Source organism: Tamandua tetradactyla, chromosome 10, assembly GCF_023851605.1.
Source record: "Tamandua tetradactyla isolate mTamTet1 chromosome 10, mTamTet1.pri, whole genome shotgun sequence".
NCBI lineage: Eukaryota > Metazoa > Chordata > Mammalia > Pilosa > Myrmecophagidae > Tamandua > Tamandua tetradactyla.
Window position 1 is genome coordinate 92,648,162 of NC_135336.1, and position 22,158 is coordinate 92,670,319.

General features: G+C 37.9%; 2 protein-coding genes and 1 long non-coding RNA gene across 9 annotated transcripts in view; 2 read left to right on the top strand and 1 right to left on the bottom strand.

The window, feature by feature from the left end:
- PAXBP1 (PAX3 and PAX7 binding protein 1) overlaps positions 1-16,925 on the top strand; it is a 34,859-nt gene extending 17,934 nt beyond the window's left edge. For 2 of the 4 annotated variants that reach the window (XM_077118841.1, XM_077118843.1), the window contains exons 9-19: positions 1,420-1,519; positions 1,608-1,723; positions 3,254-3,453; positions 4,242-4,386; positions 5,154-5,275; positions 6,065-6,141; positions 6,513-6,579; positions 8,928-9,074; positions 10,637-10,791; positions 12,751-12,860; positions 16,594-16,925. In XM_077118841.1, coding sequence (XP_076974956.1) covers positions 1,420-1,519; positions 1,608-1,723; positions 3,254-3,453; positions 4,242-4,386; positions 5,154-5,275; positions 6,065-6,141; positions 6,513-6,579; positions 8,928-9,074; positions 10,637-10,791; positions 12,751-12,860; positions 16,594-16,910 — 1,556 coding nt within the window. In that variant the 3' untranslated portion in view covers positions 16,911-16,925. Of the gene's footprint in view, positions 1-1,419; positions 1,520-1,607; positions 1,724-3,253; positions 3,454-4,241; positions 4,387-5,153; positions 5,276-6,064; positions 6,142-6,512; positions 6,580-8,927; positions 9,075-10,636; positions 10,792-12,750; positions 12,861-15,446; positions 15,721-16,593 lie in introns of those variants that run through there. The other 2 variants (XR_013158667.1, XM_077118842.1) reach the window with 2 other exon arrangements.
- On the bottom strand, positions 14,635-20,728 carry LOC143648610 (uncharacterized). 2 transcript variants are annotated; one of them, XR_013158670.1, is made up of 3 exons: positions 19,629-20,728; positions 19,041-19,112; positions 14,635-16,779 (listed from the first exon to the last, which is right to left on the bottom strand). It is a non-coding gene; the product is annotated as an uncharacterized LOC143648610 (long non-coding RNA). The 2 variants fall into 2 exon arrangements; XR_013158669.1 differs by having other exon boundaries at positions 14,635-15,318; positions 16,577-16,779; positions 19,041-20,728.
- A 74-nt stretch (positions 20,729-20,802) lies between these two features.
- SYNJ1 (synaptojanin 1) overlaps positions 20,803-22,158 on the top strand; it is a 116,062-nt gene continuing 114,706 nt past the window's right edge. The window contains exons 1-2 of one of the 3 annotated variants that reach the window (XM_077118846.1): positions 20,803-20,900; positions 21,851-21,996. In XM_077118846.1, the coding sequence (XP_076974961.1) occupies positions 20,803-20,900; positions 21,851-21,996 (244 nt within the window). The other 2 variants (XM_077118847.1, XM_077118849.1) reach the window with 2 other exon arrangements.

The window sequence follows — 22,158 nt, forward strand, 5'->3', positions numbered from 1 at the left end:
CTAGGTAGTTAGGATACACTGAGGTAGAGAGCTAATTTTTGGTTTTGTTTTTCCTGTTGCTTTAGGCTACACTGAGGTAGAGAGCTAATTTTTGGTTTTGTTTTTCCTGTTGCTAATATGGGTGACATCTCTGATAGCAGGGAAAAGATATACACACCTTTAAATGAATATCTTATACCTTTTATGGGCTGTTTGCTTTTTGTTACTGTCCCATATATTCCAGAATATTTTCGTAGTGTGACAACAAAATGTAGAAATGAGGAAAGTGTAGCATCCACTTTCTCCCACCCCACCTTCTATCCTAGGCAAGAGATTCTCTGGAGAAAGGAAATAGAATAGATCCTCAGAAAAGACCTTAAGATAATAATATTTGGGGACCCCCAATAAAAGAGTTGGCTCCCTACCTGGAGGGCCGATGAAGATGCCTCAGTAGACAAACCCTAGTTATGCCCATGATACCCCGTCTCATTCTTACATTTGAACAGGGTGCTTGTGGTCATCAGAGAGAACTGCACAGCATTACAACCAATGGTTCTGAAGACACACAAGAAAACTTTAAAACATTGTAATTGATATCCTCAGGGAGGTGAGAGAAGGTATTTTACTCCTAACACAAGTATAGGAAGGAGTCTTCCAAGAACAAGAATCATCTCTTGGAAATAAAAAATATAACTGAGATATAAAATTAAGTAAGAAAGGTTGGAAGACAAAATTAGAAATTTCACCAAGTAAGTTAAATAAAAGGGAAAAAGAACAGATGGAAAATAGGAGAAAAAAGAAAGAGATATGCTATGAAAGACTAGTGTATGAAAGGTATAAGTTGGTGCTATATAGTGCACATATGGTTTTTATTCTACAGTGTTGATCCTGCCCTTTTTCTAAAACTAGCAAAAGAGAATAAATTTCTACAAAGTAAAATAGGGATAAAGTAGAATAAATCATTGAATTCCTACAGCAAAGCTGTTTTCTTTTCATCCTTCCTACCCATGTTTTTTCTTTGCTGTCATTTCATACCATTGTACTTGTGATGGCTAAATTCTTCTTTTTTGAAAGAATAATTTACTTTTCCCTTTGCACAGGTAATTTAGATTTTTAATTGATTTGGTCATCATGCTAGCGAAACTAGTTTTGTTAGTTTGACACCAAATAGTGATTAAGCCCAAATGCATTTGTATAGGGTAGTTGATTTTCATTTAAAAAAGATATCAGTTCTTTAATTTTTCTACTCCTTTTCATAGGAATACAGAATAATATTGAGATACGCTCAAAACTTAAAAAGCTACCTGATTTATCAGTTATTGAAAAATTCTGCTGTTTTGAGATTAGCAAGGAGTCTATCATAATGGCTTATTCTGTGCAAACTCTCTCCTCAAGATTGTCAAAGGGCAGCTTTTCATTTTAATCCATGTTGTTTTACAGATAAAGCTCTAATGGCACCAAATCTTGATTCTTTTGGACGTGACCGGGCACTGTATCAAGAGCATGCCAAGCGTCGTGTTGCAGAACGGGAGGCCAGAAGGTAATCATAAGAATGTTTGCTGTTGGTTTAATCGGGAAGGGAGTCATCTGTTCTTGTTTGGTTTGAAAACTTGATATTTGTTATTTAGGACTCGTCGTAGACAAGCCAGAGAGCAAACCGGTAAGATGGCAGATCATCTTGAAGGCCTTTCCAGTGATGATGAGGAAACATCTACTGACATAACTAATTTCAATCTGGAAAAAGGTTAGACATTCATTTGGAAATGAGATTTATTGTCAGTTTGGTTTCCATTTGGGTGTGGTTAATTTCTAATAGTTGGAATTTCTGTGGCCTCTGCGTTGGAACCAGACACTTTATTTTCAGATGTAGAACACCTTTTTTTTTTTTTTACATGGGCAGGCACTGGGAATCAAACCCAGGTCCCCAGCTTGGCAGGCGAGAACTCTGCTGCTAAGCCACCATTGCCCACCCTCACTCATTTTTATTATTGAATATCATGACAAGTGCTCAAAAATAGGAGTGTGATAACCATGTCGTAGGGTTTATTTAGCACCTGTATAATAGATGATGCTACTCTATAGAATCGTAGGATTTTAAGTGACCAAACATTGTGTCAGATCCCAGGGCAACCCTCAGAGCAGTCTGCCTAGTATAGGAAGTTGACCCTGGGCAGTAGGGCAGTCAGACCTGAAGGAAACCCTTAATTCTGGGAGTCCCAAAGAATTTCAACCATGAGAAATAGTGCTATTATGTGCCAGGGATTTCCACAAGGACTCCTTCCCACTACCAGCTGTGATCATGGACCGCCATTTAGAACTGAATTGTAGAAGCTTTTTTTTTCCCCCTGTTTTTTTATACTGAACATTTCTGAACATACAGAAAATTTGAAAGAATAAACCATATACCTGTCAGCCAGATTCAACATTTCTTAATGTTACATAATACTTTTAATCTGGAATAAATTAATATCCATGAGTATCCTCCCCCCGCCATACATCTATTGTTTTTTAAGAGATCAGCCGCTTGTCTTGTAGAACATCTTACCTTGTAGATTTGTTTAAATGTTTCTTTATGGTGATTGTGCTCTCACATTTACTGTATATCTTGTAAACTGGAATTTAGATCTGAAGGCTTGATTGATTGAATTTAAGCAAGAGTACTTCATACAGTATGCTGGTTCCTTTTATTGTATGATATCAGATGACAAACGTTAGTTTATTCCAGTGGTAATGATGTTAAGTTTGATCTTGGTTATAATCTCTCCATTATAAAGATTCCCTTTTTCAAGTCAAAAGGGCCATGAAAATATTTTGTCCCAAATAACTGGACAGATTTTAGCAGCCATTGCTAATATTTGTCCATATCAGTTTCTGCAGTCAAGAAGTGATATGTTTGGTCACTGATCATGATGCACATATGTTATTTACGCAGGTCGGAAGAGTTAGCACTGATGTTTGTACTCCATGCAATTCTACTTTTAATATACTGTGGTAACTGAAATTTAAACGATGTTGTTTGGGGACTACTATTATTTAACTAAACCGTGGTAACCGAAATTGGAAAACATGCAAAGAGGATTTCCTGCACTTTCGTTTGCATAACAGACTAATTAGAACCTCAGCTTTTCTGTTTGTCTTTTCTTAACAATAATTTCTTAACAATAATGAACCTGTCTTATTGAGACTCAGTTACAAAGAGAACACTTCAGATATTGAACTGTGTTTTTCCTTATTTCATACTAAATTATGGTTCTCTGTCGGTTTTTTATTATAGATCGCATATCGAAAGAGTCCAGCAAGATTTTTGAAGATGTCCTTGAGAGTTTCTATTCAATTGACTGTATTAAATCACAGTTTGAAGCATGGCGTTCCAAATACTACATGTCTTACAAGGATGCTTACATTGGCCTTTGTTTGCCAAAGTTGTTCAATCCCCTTATAAGGCTGCAGCTCCTCACATGGACCCCCCTTGAGGTGGGTGGTTTTGTAACGCTGTTAGGAAATAATATGACCTGATGACTGCATAACTTTGATCTCTAAGATAGAGATGTAAGCTTAAGCAAAATATTTTTCAGGGGAGATAGGGCATGGGCTGTATTAATCAATACAGATTGTATCTGAGTATAGTCCTTTGATGTTTCCTTTTAACCTTTATCTCCCTCCCCAAAGGTTATCTATGGTTTTCCAATTTGTAATCAATGCCTTTTTTGGTCAACTAAATTACTTGTAGTAACACTGGAGTATGAGCATGAATAGTAAGAATTTGGTCCCTTGCTCCAGAGGAGCTTAGAATTTAAACAGAAAGAGCCATGAGGCAGGTGTGAAATGAGGACCTGAACTAAGTTAGTGGTAATGGAGATTGTAGAGTGAGACAAATTGATAAATTTAAAAGGTGGACTCAGTAAGACTTAGCCTGATAGATAAGGGAGGAGAGTAAAATTGACTACATAGGTCTGGTGGCTATGTTTAAGATTTTTTGAATGCAGGTGGATGAGATTGCCCTGGTTGAATATGTAAACTATAAAGAAAAGAGGGCTGAAGTTCTTGAAACTCTGGGGTTTAAAACAAAAAAAAAGTGAGCTGTGGGACCCATTCACTCACAGCTTCCTGGTCTGTTGTCTGAAAACAGGTGTTTTAATATATTTTGTCCAGTTTTAGCTGTTTATGATGGAAGGCTGTATCCAGTTCCTATTACTCTGTCATGGCTTAAGTAGAATAGTTTCTATTTTAAATATTCAGACAGTCATTTTAATATTTTGCAGGCAAAATGTCGTGACTTTGAGAATATGCTCTGGTTTGAATCTTTGTTGTTTTATGGTTGCGAAGAACGGGAACAAGAAAAAGATGATGTAGATATTGCACTACTACCTACCATTGTGGAAAAGGTGATTCTTCCTAAACTGACAGGTAGGTCTCTTATTTTCTGAATTGAACATTTAAACACATCAGGTTTCCCGGATCTATTTTTAAGCAGAATTTTTACTCCAGAGTATGTTTCTTCATAGAAAGTATATTATAAATGATAAAAATTACCACAAGGCCCAGAGATGACTAAAGGGAGGCTGGGTTTCTTAACCTGGGACTTAAGGACCACTTATGGATAGGCCTGGGGGTGGAGCCATGATAGATGGCTCATAGATGAGTTTTAGAGGCTCATGGAGTGCCTGCATATTTTGGGGGGTATATATATTTTGGGGGGTGCAATTTTATCACTTCAGTTGGTTTCTCCAATATACTTGAAATTTATTTTTAATATTTTAAGTATATTGGAGAAACCAACTGAAGTGATAAAATTGCACCCCCAAAATATATTAAGTATATTTTAATATACTTAAAATATTAAAAATAAATTTCAAGTTTAATTGGAAATTCCTGATGTTGGTACATCTCTGAGGATACAAAAATCCTCCCCCCTTGCCCCAACCCAACCCATACCCCACTTTTATCTTCACTGAGTAGCAGAAATAAGGGGACTTTGTCCTCTACCCACATCCTTACCCCTCAAAATTCCTACAGTTAAAGTAGCAAAGACTGAAGTTTATATTGTAAAGAGAGAGGAAAAATAAATCAGGACTGGCATTTGTAATTTGAGAACTGCTTAACATGAGATTTAAGTATGTTGAAGTTTGCCTTTACCTCTTCCTTTTATCTCAACACCTTTTTTTTCTTCATAGTGATAGCTGAAAATATGTGGGACCCTTTTTCTACAACACAAACTTCAAGAATGGTTGGAATTACACTAAAATTAATAAATGGGTATCCTTCAGTAGTGAATGCAGAAAATAAAAATACACAGGTAATTAAATTATTATCTATGGAAAGCTTTTTTCCCCTCTCCTTTTAAAAGTGAGAAGTTATTGAGAGAGAATGTTGGTTACATTCTTAAGCTAATCAGAAATCTGATTCTCCCACTTTTACCATTTAGTTGTGTAATGCCTGAAATAAACACGATTTAAGATATTAATTTTCCATTTCTTAAGATCTATATGGAAGGAAGATATTAGTCTAGATAGCATCACATTTGTTTTCTTCTCTTTTACCTTTTCACCATACCATGCCCTCTTAGTCTGACTAATCAAATGACCATTTAAGAACTGTATTTTGTGGGAGAAAGAAAAATGTAAAAATATTACCAGAATGGGTAGCAACTGATGATTTGAGAACCATTACATTTAAATAGAATATGAGACAACTAGTTTCAATTTTAGTTTCCAAACTTAAAATTGCTGTTCTTCCTCTGTGGCCATTCATATACTAAAAAGTGCTGTCACTCGTACATTTTCCCTGATGAGAAGTGGACTATGTATGTATATAATCTTAAATCTATTAATTAGGCTAAGGGGTTGAAAGGTTTCTAGTTGGCTTTATTGCTTGGTACTTGTTTAGAGATGAACTAATAGAGTAGTTGATAGTAATTGACCTTAGAGACTTCAGTGAGGGAAATACAAAGTCTGAGAAGACAGTTCACTCAAAACTGAATATTCACTTGGTTATATGATTTGGAATGTAGCTTATTTTAAAGTTCTTGTAAGTTAATTTTTATCTTAGCCCTTATTAAAAATGTGTTATCTACTTTTAACTGTAGGTATACCTAAAAGCACTTTTACTGAGAATGAGAAGAACTTTAGATGATGATGTATTCATGCCCTTATATCCCAAAAAGTAAGTAATTCCTAAGAACACTAAAGATAATATTCTCCCTTCTTTTCCAGAGAAGACTTTTTAAGTTTTGGGAAACTAAAGATAGCTTAAAATATAAGCTTTATTTATTGTGAACCAGTAGCCCAGAGTCTAGCTTAATGGGAAAATTTTTGTCCTACGCAGAATGAAGCACATAATGCTTATTCAGCACCTCAGAAAAAATTTCCATTTCTTTTTAAATTTTTTATCTTTCAGAATATATTTGTTTGAAAATTTAAAAATTACTTAATTTTTGTTTATCTAGTTTACTGCAGAGATCTTTTCTTATATGAATCTATGGTACTTTATGTAAAATATTTGTTCATGTGTTTTTTTGTTTTCTTTTTACTTAGTGTCTTAGAAAATAAAAATTCTGGGCCTTACTTGTTTTTTCAACGACAATTTTGGTCTTCAGTTAAGGTATGTGTCCATCAGCTATCAAAAAGATTTCAGCTTTTGTTTGATTTCTTATCTTGTATTTCGAAAAGTATTTTAGTAATTCACTAACTGCAGGCTTAGATCTATTTATATCCACAAAGTATCCATTTTATGAACTAATTGTTTTCCAAAAGTTTAGTCAAGTTTGTGGTTTCCATAGGAGAAAATGAATTCTGAGTACCAAAATAGGGTCCAAGCTAGCCTACAAGATGTCTAGATAAAGCATATTTAATTTATTCAGCAAATAGAGTACCAGGTACTTTTTAAAATTTGGGCCTATCACAGTGAATAAGATAGAAGTGAAGGCCCTTATGGAGTTTACAATCCACATAGTTTATAGATAGCAAATAAGTAATCCCAGTTATGACGAGTTAAGAAAGAGGCAGTTCAAGATAACATGGGAGTATATGACAAAAGACACAGACGTTGACTGGCGGGTCCATAAAAGAGCCCCTTCCACCTCAAGGAAATGATATTTAGTTTATTAGACCAGGAGAAAAAGTTGTAATTGGCCCTGAGATGAACGAGGGCAGGTGTGGAGGTAATGGAGTGGGTAAAGATCTGATAATGAAACTGGGAGGCTAGTAGTATTGTGTGTTTACTATGTACCAAGCTCTATGCTATACATTTTATATAGATTATCTTGTTGTTGCTCCACAACTCTGTGGGGTAGACAGTAGTATTCCCACTCCACTGAAGGTACATGGAGGCACAGGATAACCTGCCCAGGGTCATCAAGTTCATAATTGGTAGAGGTCGGAATCTAACTTCTGCCATTCTGATTTTTGAGGAGCTCTTGACAACCACAGTTCTATGAATGAATTAGAACTTAATGCTGTAAGGCCTCCATTATGTGTAATGAAATCTCTTTTTGTGCATCTAGAAACAAGCTCTTTACCATCCTCAGGGAAATTGAATAGTGTCATTCAAATCATTTTCTGTAGGTTTTCTTTCTCCTGCAGTACCTTGCTTGAGAAAAGGTTCTCCAGAGATCATGCCTACTTGAGTAACTACACTGTCCAGAAAAGGCAGTTTAGATGAGAGGGTGTCTCATAGAGAGAGATGGACAGATTGGAGGGAGATAGTCAAAGAATTTGAGGGGTAGGGGTAGAGAAGACTTACAGGTTTCTGGCATGAGCAGTTGGTTAGTGTTGCCATTTACTGAGTTAAGACATACTAGGAAACTAGACATTTTTATGGTGGGGAGGGAGGAGGGTGATGATAATGACATATTTTATTTGTATTGTACTTGAGTAGGTTGAGATATCTAAGTGACAAAACCAGGCTTAGTCCAGGTTCCTAAGATCTGGTAGCCATGCAGTTTTCATGTCAAAAAGACAATTTCTACTGTTTTTAGATCGTAAGACTAGATTAAAGCCTAATTTTGAAATGGAGGACATTTATCTAAAAATAAGCACTACCCAATACTTTTTTTTCCTCATTGGTAATTATTTTTTATTATAAAATTATTTAATCTGTACAAACATAAAATTATCTATACTGTCCTTATGCTTATAGTTTTAATGTAACTATAAAAATAACAAATGTGCAAATTAAATACCAGACTTTAAAATTTTAAATATTTTGTTGATATGGCAGGTAATATGGTTTTTGCTGAAAATAAGTCCCTGATATTATATTTTATATAGATGTATTTTATGTTTGTTTCACTTATTTGATTCTTGTTTAGTATGATATACCATAACTGATTTGTTTTTTAGGAACAAATTAATTTATATGACCAATCTCTAAAAACGTAATATTGCATTACAAAATATAATACTAAATAAATACTAAATAAATAAATACTAATAAAAGTACACTAGTGATTTGTTTACTATTAAAAATAAAAACTAATCAAGTACTATATTGTTCACTGTATATTCTTAAAGTTTTTTTAATTAGAGAAGTTGTAGTTTTACAGAAAAAACATTAGAAAATACAGCATTCCCATATACCCCCCCGCCCCATTTTAACACATTGCATTGGTGTGGTTCCTTTGTTACAGTTGATGAAAGGATATTTTAATTGTTCTATTAATTATAGTCCACTACCCAGTAATACTTTGTACAATGATAGAAATGTTCCATATCTGTGCTTTCTGATAAACTGTAGCACTAGCCACATGTGGCTATTTAAATTTTTACTAATTAAAATAAAAAATTTAGATCCTCGGGTATACTAGGAAATTTTCGAACCCTTTAAAATTACTTATTGGTACTTTGGCAAGGTAACATCCATTGGATTTCAGGTGGTAGTGTACCATGTAACTCATTTGCTTTGCACTTAATTGCTTAATATTGCCTCTCAATTTTGTTCTCTCTTTCTAGCTATTAGGGAATTTTCTTCAGTGGTACGGCATTTTCTCAAATAAAACCCTTCAGGAGTTATCAATAGATGGTCTGCTAAATAGATACATTCTCATGGCTTTTCAGAACTCGGAATATGGAGATGACAGCATCAAAAAAGCCCAAAATGTGAGTTAAATGATATAACAAAAATTGTAAAAGCACATAAGTTAAAATGAATTGTTTTCTTTGAACAGGGATTTGAGAATTTTTATGAATCCCCTTTTGATGATTGGACCTTGTATAAGGTTGACTAATTGTTTTGCCTACCCAGGAATTTCTAAACCCCCATAACATTTTTTACATTAAAATTTTACTGTTATATATGTACATGTGTATATATCTACCTACCTATTTATCTATTGTGCTTTTGCAGGGATCAATAAGAGTTTTAATTTCAGGATAATTGTATAATACTTGTATGAATACTACTTTGAGTGTTAGAAATAGTTTCTTTTCCCATTTGAGAAATAGTTTTATTTACTGTTATTTCATTTTCTACTTATGTACATGAGTTACAGTTTGGACTTGAAAAAGAATTATTTTGGTAAAATCACAAAAATGAAGAAAAATTTCAAGTATAGCACAGTGTTTTTCTTCCTGAACTCTGTCAGAAGCTAATGTGGTACCCCACCACCTGCAAATACTTTTGTGTACCTTTCCTACAAACATGACTATTCTTCCGCATGATTCCAAGAAACCATCAATTTAGGATATCAGCTTTGGTATATTACCTCCCCCTAATTCTCAAACCTCTATTCAAGTTTTGTTAATTACCTCAACAGTATCCATTATTGGCAAAAGAATACAGATCATGTGTTGTATTTAGTTGTTGTGTCTTTCCTTTACCTTCATAAACATGATATTTTTGAACATGACAGACCAGTTATTTTATAGAATGTCCTTCTATTTGGATTTGTCTGATATTTTCCCATGATTAGATTTAGGTTCTGCATCTTTGGCAGGAATTTCCCCAGATTTAATCAGTGGGAGTCCCTTTAAGCTGGCTTCTGTGATCTTATGACGGGTCCTCTTATTTTGGGGAGCACTGTCTTGCTTTCTGGTACAAGATGTTCCAGGGTCATCTAGTACCTAAACCTAGAATTGGTTATTTTCCCAAGGACCTCTGGTTCCTCTAAGTGGTGAACCTATTCAACCCAGGTGGGCTCTAACTCTCATCCTAGGCTGCTTCTCCTTACCTTGCTTGGGCTGTGACATTCTATTCCAGGTTGCTGCGATGCCCTGTTCAGTCCACACTGGGCCAGTGAGGCTCTCACTACTAGCATATATGCCTGGACCAGAGGGTTCAGGATGGGAAGGGGCTACAATTTGCTAATTTAACTACATGTGTTTTTATGTCATAGGCTGCTGATAGAGGAGAAATCGATTTACTTAGAGCTTTCCAGAAAACTGGAAAATGAAGCAATTGCTTATCAGTTTTACATGTTTAATTTCCTTAGTGTTGGATGAATTATCTTTTGCTTTGACTACCTGACCTGTCTTTTGGAATAAAATTGAGGTATATTTCTACAATTAATGTGGGAAGTCAGGTTTAAGAATTTTTCTTAAGAGACTTGATTATACAGATAGCCCCTAGTGAAATACATTACATCCATTATCTAGACTCGATTTTTATATGTTTTAATTTGTTCTGTTTTAACTATTTTATTTTCTCTTTCTCTTATCTCTAGGTAATCAGTTGTTTCCCCAAACAGTGGTTCATGAATCTGAAAGGAGAAAGAACTATTTCTCAATTGGAAAACTTCTGTAGATATCTTGTACACTTAGCAGATACAATTTACAGAAACAGTATTGGGTGCTCTGACGTGGAAAAAAGAAATGCAAGGTGATTATTTGTAATTAGTTAGTGGAAAGGTGATCTAGGGTTTCTTTTGTTAGTAGTCAGATTTAATATTATTAAGATGTCTTAAGTAGAGACATACATTTTAATTTAAATAGTATTTTGGCAAATTACCAAAAATAAACATACATCTTCATTATTACAATTTTTATTTGGTATTTTTGGTACATTGTTTATGAAGGAATTAAGGAAAAATTTCTGATAAGGACCAGCCTTCAGAGGAATAACTAAACCATTTTTTCCTGTGTCTCTTCCTGTGAAGAATCAGGAATTCTGTTGAGCTCTTAGGCTCTTACGAATCTTGGGCTTCAGTCTTTGGAAGTTCATCATACAGATGGAATCCTTGGAAAATATCAGTTAAACTCAAAGTATATTTAAGAATATTTCCCAATTTGGGGACACCCAAATTCCATGTTGAGTTTTTCTTTATCAATATCATGGACTAAAAAAGGTTGTCATTCATGGTTTTTGGGGAACAGCTTAATAATTTTTCTCAAGTGTTACAAGGAAACGAATGAATGAACCTTTATCCTTTCTGGACATTAATGTCATGAATGTGCATGTAATTTGGGGATAAATCTCTAACATAAAAAGGTCAGTAACAACAACAGCTAGTACAACTGGGAAGAATTTTCTTTTTAATAGTTTGACTTCATGTATTTTTCCTAATGTCAGTGTCATTTTTGTTTAGTTCATACCATTAGTCATACCCCATAACACACCCCTTTTCTGTTCCCCAATTCTCTTTCCCATGAAAAAAAACGGTATCTTCTTGAGAGAAAATTTGCCATCTTTTACTGTAAGATTAAAAGCAAAGTAGTAAAGATTTTAGTGATAAAATTCTTTACTGATAGTTTTGGCTTATATCTTAATTTCATCCATAGTGTCATTTTCGTTTTGATTGTTACTTATTAGTACTAGTATTTCTTCACAATGAGGTATGTTTTTGGACTTGATAAATCCTATTTCCTTTTTGGGTTTGATTTAAATATTCTTGGCAGTGGTTTTGTCCAGGAGTTAAATATTAATGAATGGTACTTAGTTTTCTATAGAAAATAATTTAGTAGCTATTTGAGTACCTGCTCTCTGCAGTGCACCTTAAGTAGGTTCCATTTGGGTTGCAGTTTTACAAATCACAGTTCTTCTCTAAAAAGTGTTTAGTATAATCTTATAGAGGTGAGACAGCTAGTAATACAGCATACTATGTGTTGTTTTCATGAGTGGCTCAAACTGAATATTAACAGTCATTCTTTTAAGTGTTGTCTTTGGTCCACCTACAGCAGCAGCATCTGGAAGCTTATTCGAAATGCAAATTATCAGGCTCCACTCCTGAAACACTGGTGGTGGGACCTGACAATCTGTTTTAACAACCCTCTAGGTATACCAGATTGCACACTGATGTACAGGCAAATTGAGGATTACTTCATAATAAGAACGCAGGATGGCTTCTAGCTGGGTTGATGAGGGAAGCCATGTTAAATTTTATTAGTGGATTTTGGAGGAATGGAAATTGTGCTTGTTCTCAATGGATTGATAAAGATACTGATGTAATTGGTGTTCCAGGTATATTAAAGAGTTTCGGGTTGCAGGTTTGGGAAAGCATGAGAGTCCGGACTCTCAGGTAGTTTGGAAGTAAATTGCCTTCTTTCCTTTTTAGGTATTAATGAACATCATTGATCTGAATGAAATATGGTTTTTTTAAAATGGGTCCCCCTGTTTCTGGGGTATTCATTTCAACATATGCAAAGTTTTGCTTTAGATGGATAAATGTCAAATTTTTGTTTTACAAGTTGTAGCTTTTTTGATTTTCCTTCTTCAAAAAAATAGTATATGTTTGGAAAGAATTGAAACATCTCTAAAATGGTCAGAAAGTCAATAACAAATTTTCCTTGAAAGCCTTTTGTACTGATTAATGAGATGCTGCTACATTATTTCTTTTTTTAGGGAGAACATCAAACAGATAGTAAAACTCCTTGCAAGTGTTCGAGCTCTGGATCATGCTTTGTCTGTTGCAAGTGACCACAATGTGAAAGAATTTAAGTCTTTGGTTGAAGGTAAATAGATCTGTGAGACTGAAAAGCCTTTTACTTGCTTTAATACCATTCCCAGTGTATAAATTTTGTACATATGTAAAGTTTTTAAACTGTAAAATAGTGATTCTTGTTTTAATATAAAGAGCATTATTATATTCAATACTGTGTCCTTATATGCGATTTCTTTGGAATGTAGGAATTCAGATTATTTCTAGGAGTCTGTGAATGTTTCTGTCATACTTTGTTTACAGAAGCATTTTGTATGGTCATACAAATTAGCCCTCTCAGTTAATTGTCCTCTGTAAACGATGTGTGCAGTGTAAATTGTGTAATTATGCATATATATATTTATACCACCACGGAGTTACTTTCACACTGGAAATTTGTGGTGTTTTTCTACAGAATAAGCCTTTTAACAGCAGAAGATATTTCAGTAGCAAATGGTCTTAGGGAAATTACTATACTGTTGCAACAAAAGGGCTGGCAAGTGACTAAATGTTCACCACCTTTTGGTTAGCAGCTTCTTTCACCATAGCTGCGCTGCCTTAAAATTGAGAGTTGAGTTGTGGTCATTGGATGAATGTGGAACTTTCTTCCTTGAATCAGCATTACTGTCAAATGTGGGTTTAATGTGAACTTTACGTAATATATGCAATATAGCTTGAGGTGGAGCATAGAAATTTAATTTTTGAAAATAACAAATCCACAACTTAACTGCATGGTTTGGGGCTGACTGTCCTGTCTCATTCATCATTCTACTTCCCAACCAGCTTATAGAAACATGCATTTCAATTTTGGTAGTCTGTTATGTATTTAAATCCCACACATGTGAGTTATATATGCAATAAAAAATACGCCTTGCTGATTAGCTGCACCCAGGCAATTAAAAATCCATCGTCTTCTGTAATGTTTATACCATATTGTAAATACTCAGAGAACTTGTTTTAAAGTTTATGCTTTCTGATTCTGTGATTTTCAAGAGTAACTTTTTGGAAATTAAGGACTATTGTTTGATAATTATATATGTAATTAAGCTTTAGCCAAACATTAAATTAATTTTTAAATATATCTTTTGTGGTATTTTGGTGGCGACTTTTTAGTTAGAGCATTTCAAATGACTCTAGCATAGTGAGACTATTAGAGGGTCCACACTAAATAATGTTTAGAACAGTATTATGCACTTTATTGCTCTGTCAGTTTTATTGTAGGAATATTGCTTAACCCCCCATCTTTATTCTGGATGAATTTTTTGTTATGCCTTATTGGCCTACTAAATAGATTTAAAAGGAGAACCCCTACTCTCAACTTCAGTGGAATACAACTATAAACATGTATGTATAATATGTATGACATGCAGATCGTTTAGTCCTTAAACCAGGTTTTTCCGAACCCATTGGACTGATTACTTTTCCTTTATCTCCTTTCAAGAACTCTTGCAATAAACTCAGACTTTTTATCCTGTGAAATCCATCAGGCTGGTTTGGTTTCACGAATGGGTCTAAACACCACACTAGGCCCTCTTGTAAGGGGTTTTAGAATAGAACTGTGAATAAAACAAAGGGTTCTCAAATCCCAGACAGATAATTTTCATTCCTGAAATAGCTGAAAACGTTATTTCTTTTGAAAGGAATTCCCAAAATGTAAATTAGGAGGGTAACATTTTAATAAAGCTGAAGTTATTTTTGTCTTTTCACTTTTCTTTTTTGGGGTGGTTCTGTGAATCAGCTCCATTTTATCAAAAGTGCTTAGAACAATACTTGATAGGTACTTGTAAATGTTCAATAAGTATTTGTTGAATGAATCCATTTTCTAAATTAGAAAATGTAAGCACAGAAGTAAGTTATTTTTAGCTATGTAGCAGTTCTTTTCACTAGGCCTACTAGATTTCAACACTTTTTTTTTTATAGTTCAAGCAATCAGTTGGTTTAGTGTACTAAAAATCCTAGAAATACTTCATTGTGAAAGAAAAAAATCTACTTTGGTCTTTGTCTTTTTGACAGAGGAAAGTGGTATGCATTTTGCAACATTTTATTCTGTTTTTAAGCTTACTGGGCTTACTGAGGAAAGTTTTTGAAAGCAAAGGTTATTTTATTGAGCAAATATAAACAGTAGTCATAAATTCTGATTAATATTATTGTAGAAAATGATATTGGTGCCCCATCTATATCCCTGTTCATTCCACTGGCATTCTTCCACAAGTACCTACAACTCTGCCTGAGAGCTTTCTCTTGGCTTGTGCAGTAGGTGTGAGTGTCAACAAGTTACTGTCCCTGGAAGCAGCTCTCAACCAGAGAAGGGAAGGAGTTTAGGGACAAATACCCCAGTGTTAGTCTAGGTCCTCTGAAGAGCAGACATCATGATGACATTAGAGGTACAGAGATTTAGATTGGGGGGAAATGCTTCTGGAAGGGGGAGTATGGGAGGTGGGGGGGCTGGAGAAGGCTTGGAGTGCCATCAGACCATGAAGCAGGCCTGATCTCTGTGAAGGAGAGAAAGAAGGAATTAGGAAGGTGTTAGACTTCAGTGCAGCTTTAAGAAAGTTTCAGCAAGGCCAAAAGGGAGTCCACAACTGCAAATCCCTTCAGAGGGGTCCTGTGTCTTTGGAAGGAGCTGCCTTTATACCTGTGCCCCCTCGGTCATTGGCTAAGAGAAGCTCCTGGAGGTTATGGCCTAATACAAACAGGGTCTCCTCATCGTAGAAGAGGTACATTTTCACAGCCACCACATCCAACATCCTAATCTCAGGAAAACAGGTATGTTCCATATCAGCTCCCAGAGGTCTTCAGTTGGTTTGAGCCATAATTGTCTGCAGTGTAAACCTCAGCAACATTGGAATTGACCAAAAATTGCACAAGTCTTAACAGCAAGTAACTTCCTCATGAGAATATATTAAAATGTAGGATTCCTTAATTTTTTTTTAAAAACCAAGTTTATTGAGGTATACTTTAGAAACAGTAAAATTTACCCTCTTTAGAAGTATTTGAGTTTGGACAAATCACTAATTTTGTTTTAAGTGCTAATTTCCCTTGAAATCAGGAAATGATAAAATCATAAAAAATGATCCTGTGTTGTAAGCCTGCAATATACAATATGAAAAATATAAGTACCTATATTGTAGTAGTTCCTTAGGTTAACAAGAGCTCTTCTGTCTCAAAGATGGTAATATTCAAAGGGGGTGTTGCCATTTAGTGATTATGGCAACATTCTGATCTGTGCTTCAAGTAAATGAATAGTACTTCTACATGTAGTGAGAAGAATGAAATATATCTGAATGTTTGGGAGACAAGGCTGTCATTGTCCAAAACGTTTTGGTATCTGCCTTTCAGAACTGAAACTGTCCGTGGTTACTAGGTTAAGGCTGCTGAGAGTAGATTTGGACTGCCCAGCAAAGGCAGGCTATAAAAGTTGTTATATGGGATTCATATTGATGTACAATGTAGACTGGCCCCCATCCTACTTCTGGGCAATTGGGCCTCAGTAATTTGTACTGGTTTTCCCCAATTCCTTGTCATCCCCAAGTTTAGTGAAGACTTAAGAGGCTAATGCCTAGCACATTTCTGAATGACTATTGTGGCTCATTAGTTCTTAGGCTCTTGCTTAAAAATACCAGTAGGAAAATGTACAATGCTTCCTAGGCTCGATGATTCAAAACACACTGTCAACAATAGAAGGTTTGAGAAGTTCTGCAGAAACCATTTTAAGCTACCTTATAAAACATTTAGACCATAAAAACTTACCTTTTCATGTAACCTAGATGTTGAAGTTCCAGAGATACCTGCTGCTGAGAAACCCAGAGCCAGCTTGAAGAGTGAACTTCCTATAGCTCTCAGCTCAATAAGAATGAGCCTGTCATGGATCCAGTCCTTTGATTTACACGAGAGTGCATGTGAGAGTGTCATTAAAATAAACCTTCACTTGAGCTCTCTCTTGAGATGGTCTTCTGTTTCAGATGAAAAGATTACATTTTTGTCAGATACAAGTTCTATGCTCCAGTGGCATTTTTTTTTTTTACCTATAGTATGTTTCACTTTTTTCCAGTTTTTGAATTTTTGTTTGATTTTATTCTCATAGTGATTCTGCTCTCCAGCTTACTATGTTTTCTATTTATAGGATGTCCCCTTTTCCAGTTCAAAACCTTGTCTTTCACTGATTACCATGAACTTACTTAGCGGGTAGCTAATGCTATTTGTAACCTGTTCTATTGTCTTTCGAGGCTACCATTTTCTCTTTAACTAGGAGCCATCCCTTTCTAGTAAAGTTCTGCAGATCCTCATGAAAAAAATTAGTTCTAGCTTATGTCACCTGAAAAGAAATTGTTATAGGCTTTTAGTATTTCCCATATTTGCCACACATTTTCTAGCATTTTTACAGCAAAAACTAGGTATGCTGGTTTGAAAGTGCTGTGTACCCCAGAAAAACGATGTCCTTTAATCCTGATTCAATATTGTGGGGTGGAAACTCTTTCCATTAGATTATCTCCACAGAGATGTGACTCTACACATTCAGGGTGGGTCTTGATTAGGTAGACTCTGGTAAACAAAGAGTTTACCAGAGTTTACAAAGGACTCTTTGTTTACCAGAGTCCTTTAAAAGGAAACATTTTCGAGAAAGCTCAGAGCTGATGCAAGTGCTTGGGAAACAGTTGCTTCAGTGCTGACAGAGACACAGACATTTGGGGACGCTTGTGCTGACAGCAGATGCCTAGACATGGGCAGAGCCCAGCAAACGTCACCAGATCCCCTCCCGTGAGATACTAAGCAAGCCAGAACCCAGAGTTGTGTCCTGGAGGAGCAAAGTGAAGGCCCACACACGGGTTAGTGGGGAAACCACTGGCATCAGAAGCTAGAAGCAATGGAACTGGGAACAAGAACCAGCAGATGACAGCCACATGCCTTCCCAGCTGATAGAGATGTTCCAGATGGCATCAGCCTTTCTTGAGTGAAGGTAACCTCTTGTTGATACCTCAATTTGGACATTTTCATGGCTTTAGAGCTGTAAACTTGTAACTATTAAATTCCCTTTTTTGTGTGTGATGGGCAGGCACTCGGAATCGAACCTGGGTCTTCAGTGTGGCAGGCAAAAACTCTGCCACTGTGCTTAAATTCCCTTTTTAAAAGCCGTTCCAGGCAGTGCAACGGGGCCTGGTTGCAGAATTCTCACCTGCCATGCCAGAGACCCAGGTTTGATTTCCAGAGCCTGCCTATGTTAAAAAACGTCCATTTCTGGTATATTGCATTCTGGCAGCTTTGGCAAACTAAAACACCAGGCTATATGGAAGAATAGGCCCTGTTACTAATTGATGACATGGTAGACACCTATCAAAATTTGTAATCTTGTAATATGTCATTTTATGTCATTGTTTAAGATAATCATTAATCATCACTGAATAACTAAATCCTTGCTCTAGTTTACCCAGGACATACTTCTAGGTTAGGCCATACAAACTTGTCACTGTGAGCATTTTTGACTTAAAGAGAAATAGTGATTACATATGTTTCCATCTGATACAGTTAACCTTAGGAGAAAAAACTTGGTCACAAACCAGTACAGTATGTTTGCTTTCAATTTGCTCAGTTGGAGCCGATATCTGAAATCCCTTCTTGGGCTGTTATTGATCCTAATCTCCTCCTGATGGTTGTCACATAGGCTTTGCGTTAGTTTCTGTGGCTGCTGTAACAAATCACCACAGACAGGTGGCTTACAACAACATACATGTATTCTCTCAGAGTTCTGGAGGCCAGAAGTCCAAAATCTGTTGCTGGCCTGCAATCAAGGTGTCAAGAGTGCCACACTCCCTCTGGATGCTCTAGGGGATTATTTATTCCTTGCCTTTTCCACCTTCTGGTGGTGTTGGCATTACTTGGCTTGTGGCCACATCAATCTCTGCCAGCATCTTCACATCTTTGTGTATGTAATCTTCCTCTTACAAGGATGTATACACCTGATTGCATTTAGGATCCTGCCAGCTAATGCAGGATAATCTCACTTCAAAATCCTTAAGTCACTCATACCTACAAAGACCCTTTTTCCAAATAATTTAATACTCATAGGTTCCAGGGATTAATATGTGGGCGTCTTTTGGGGAACCATTTTTCAGTATAGTACATGCCTCTCACTTCTCAGTTTCAGGTCAGAAGGATTCCATCCTTTCTCTAAAGAGCCCTTAGAACCTCACTAAGAAGTTTGAGTATGCCACCTTACCTGTTTTTAAGTCAGTCCATCCCTAAGACAGTCTACAAGCTTGGTGAAAATTGGTCCAGCTGTTTTCAAGTACTGTAATAAAAGTAAAAATATAATAGGGAAGAGGAAGCAGAAGAAGGAAAAAAAAAGCCACTAGTAAAATTGCCTTTACTTCTTTCAAACCCTGGGCATGTGCTTGTTTTATGACAAATGATCTGCTACCCCCACTTTAATTTGAAGAAAGAGGCAGCAGTTCCAGTCAGAACCAAGGAACTTTGGCCCTACACCTCCTTAGTCCCAAATCAAAAGGAACCAGGAATAGGCAGAACAGTTGGTTCTATGAGACATTAGCACCCAGGCTTCCCATTCTGAGAAAGGAGGGGTGTCTAGTATAGTCTCAGACAGTCGAGGCAAGCTGCAAGGGATATTGGGTTTGGGGATGAGCAATTTTGGTTTCAAGTTCCAGCTCCACTGAAAATTAAGCAATTTTCAGCAAGTTAACATCTCTGACCCCAACTGCTATGATAAGAAACCTTCCAAGAAGATATATTTAGTAACCACAACATCTCTTTTGGAACGTTACCATCCATATGGTTTTCTGGAGCATACCTCTGTGGTAGACTCACGGGACTTAGTAAGTTGAGAAACCCTCCCTGTAATCAGAATGAAATCCAAGGGTCTTTTCATGTTCCTTGACTTGGATATAACTTCTCTTCTGATCAATTATAGCTACTTTAGTATCCTGCAACCAGAGGTGGGTCCAGCTTCTCTACAATGGATAAAGAAATGCTAAATCAAGTCATGGCTGCCTGAATAGGGAAATATTGTGCAATGTACGAAATTTAAATTCTGCTTTTGCAGTTAAAAGTACGACCGGGAAGAGTTGGGAAAAAAAAAAGCAGAGGAAAGTGGAAACAACAGTTCCTCGTGCTGGGTTCTTCAGGTTTTAATTCTTTTGGCCTTTTTGGCTTTGGTTTCATTCCCATGTTTAGGTCTATTAAATAGAGACAAAATGAGAAGTCTGTGAAGCACACGAATGCTAGCCAGGAAGTATGATCTGCTGAGAAATAAAGAGTTACATGCCTTCAGTGACTAAATTCCACTCTTGGCAGAAGCTATTCATGCCTTCACTGGCAACCATAGTTCCCTCGGCCTCCGTACAGCCAGCCATGTTTCGACTCAGTTTTGTTATCATGCCTTGTTCCTTGCCACACTCCACCGTATATACGGCTGAGTAGCCATCTTTATAATACTCGAGCTCCAGGACACGCAAGAAGGAATAAAGGGCAGTAAATTTTCTTCCTTCTCCCCACCTAGAGGCTTAGAATAAGACTTCTGCGCGGTTCGCCATGAGACACCATGGACAGCTCTTCAGGCGCCACCCGGTTGGCCCAGCAAACTGGCTGTCCTGGGGCCTCCCTTTCGCCCGTCGAGCCGATGGGGGTAGCAAGAGGTGATTCTGGCACTCATCCTGGCCACGTGTCAATACCCAGTCCCCAAGATTTACCCCGGAGTCCCTTGGGCGGGGAAGCCTGGTAAGCGCTCCAGAGCCCACGCGAGAGGGCGGGGCCGGAGCGCCCTCTCCCGGCTTCCCCAACCGTGGCACCTGCAACTGCCGTCCGAGGAACACCCGCCTGGAGGCCAAGGTCGCGGTGAGAGAAGGCGACTGGCTGCCCTCGGCGGCTGGGCCCCGCCGCGCGCCCTCGAGTGGGCGGTGCCTCCTTCCTGACGCCCCGCCCCTTCCCCCGCGAAGGGCGGGCCTTCCGCCCCCGGCGGCGGCGCAATGCGGAAGAACTGGGGCTACTGGAGCGGAAGTGACGCTTCCGGCGGCTGGAACGGCGGCGGCTGCGGGAGGAGGAGGAGGAGGAGCCGGAGGAAGAGGTGAGCGAGCCAGCGGGCGGGGAACGGCTGCGGACAGACCCACCCGCATTCGTGCGGGTGCACTGACGGGCGCCTCCTGAGGTGGTCGCAGTAGCAGCTGGAGGGGGCGGTGAGGAGGCCACCGCGGGCAGCCGGGTGCGGGAGGGCCAGCGGGGTTGTCCGGACCACCGGCGTGCGGGAGCTGTGGTGACAGCGGCTGTCAGCCTGCCCGCGGGAGGGGGACCTGGTCGATCTGGACGCTGGGTCATGTCTTCTGGCGCACAGTGGAGGTCTTGGGTTGCTGGTGCCTGGGTCCTCCAGAGAAGGAACCGCTTTCCCTGTGGTCGGCTGCCCGAGACCCCTGAGAACCCTAGCCGGGTCCGCCTCCCGAGTCGTGTCTCCCCCGGGGTGGCGGTTCGTATTTGCCGGCGCCCGCCTAGACCACGGTGTACCTTTCGTCGGCGCCGGGAGAGTCTGTGGTGTCGGATAATCCTATCCCTCTTTCCGCCCCCTAAGGAGCTTTGAATCAGCCTTGTAAACCTTCCCTCCCACGTCCTCGCCTCTTCCCCCAAAGGAACGACTTGAAGTTTCCGAATCGGTTCCCTTTCAGCATAGTGACAAATCCTGAAGCTGAAAGCCGCTAAACAAATCCGAAACGAAATACGCTTGAAAATTTTCTTTTCGGTAAACATAAACGGGAAACTCATCTTAACCAAGCGTTCGTGGATTTACAGTGATAAAACCTTGTCTTGCCTTGCCGTGAGACTTGGTGGCTGCTGTTTTTTTTGATAAAATTAAGTGATGACTTATCTTTTTGGAATAAACCATTCGCCCCCTGAGCCCCGTTTTTTTCCACCCCACCCTTCCAGTCAGAAAACCTGGCAGGGAGGGATTTGTTGATACCTTGTAGTCATTGTTGCAGAAGGAAACGTTATCCTCTTCATTTGCCTTGTTTTGCTTGGTTTTCTCAGGGCTGCCTCTCAAGAACGGAGAATGGCGTTCAGCAAAGGATTTCGGATCTATCACAAATTGGATCCCCCACCTTTCAGCCTCATAGTGGAAACTAGGCATAAGGAAGAATGTCTCATGTTCGAGTCTGGGGCTGTAGCCGTGCTGTGTAAGTCATTCTGTTATAGCCCAACTGGTCCTGGTCTTCCATTTGAAATGAAATAATTCAAGTCAGTCATTTTTTAGAGAAGACTGACAGCTTCCTCATTTTATTTTGTCCAGCATAATTATGCTTTTATTTCCTTTTAATCAAATCTTATTTTCTTGTAAA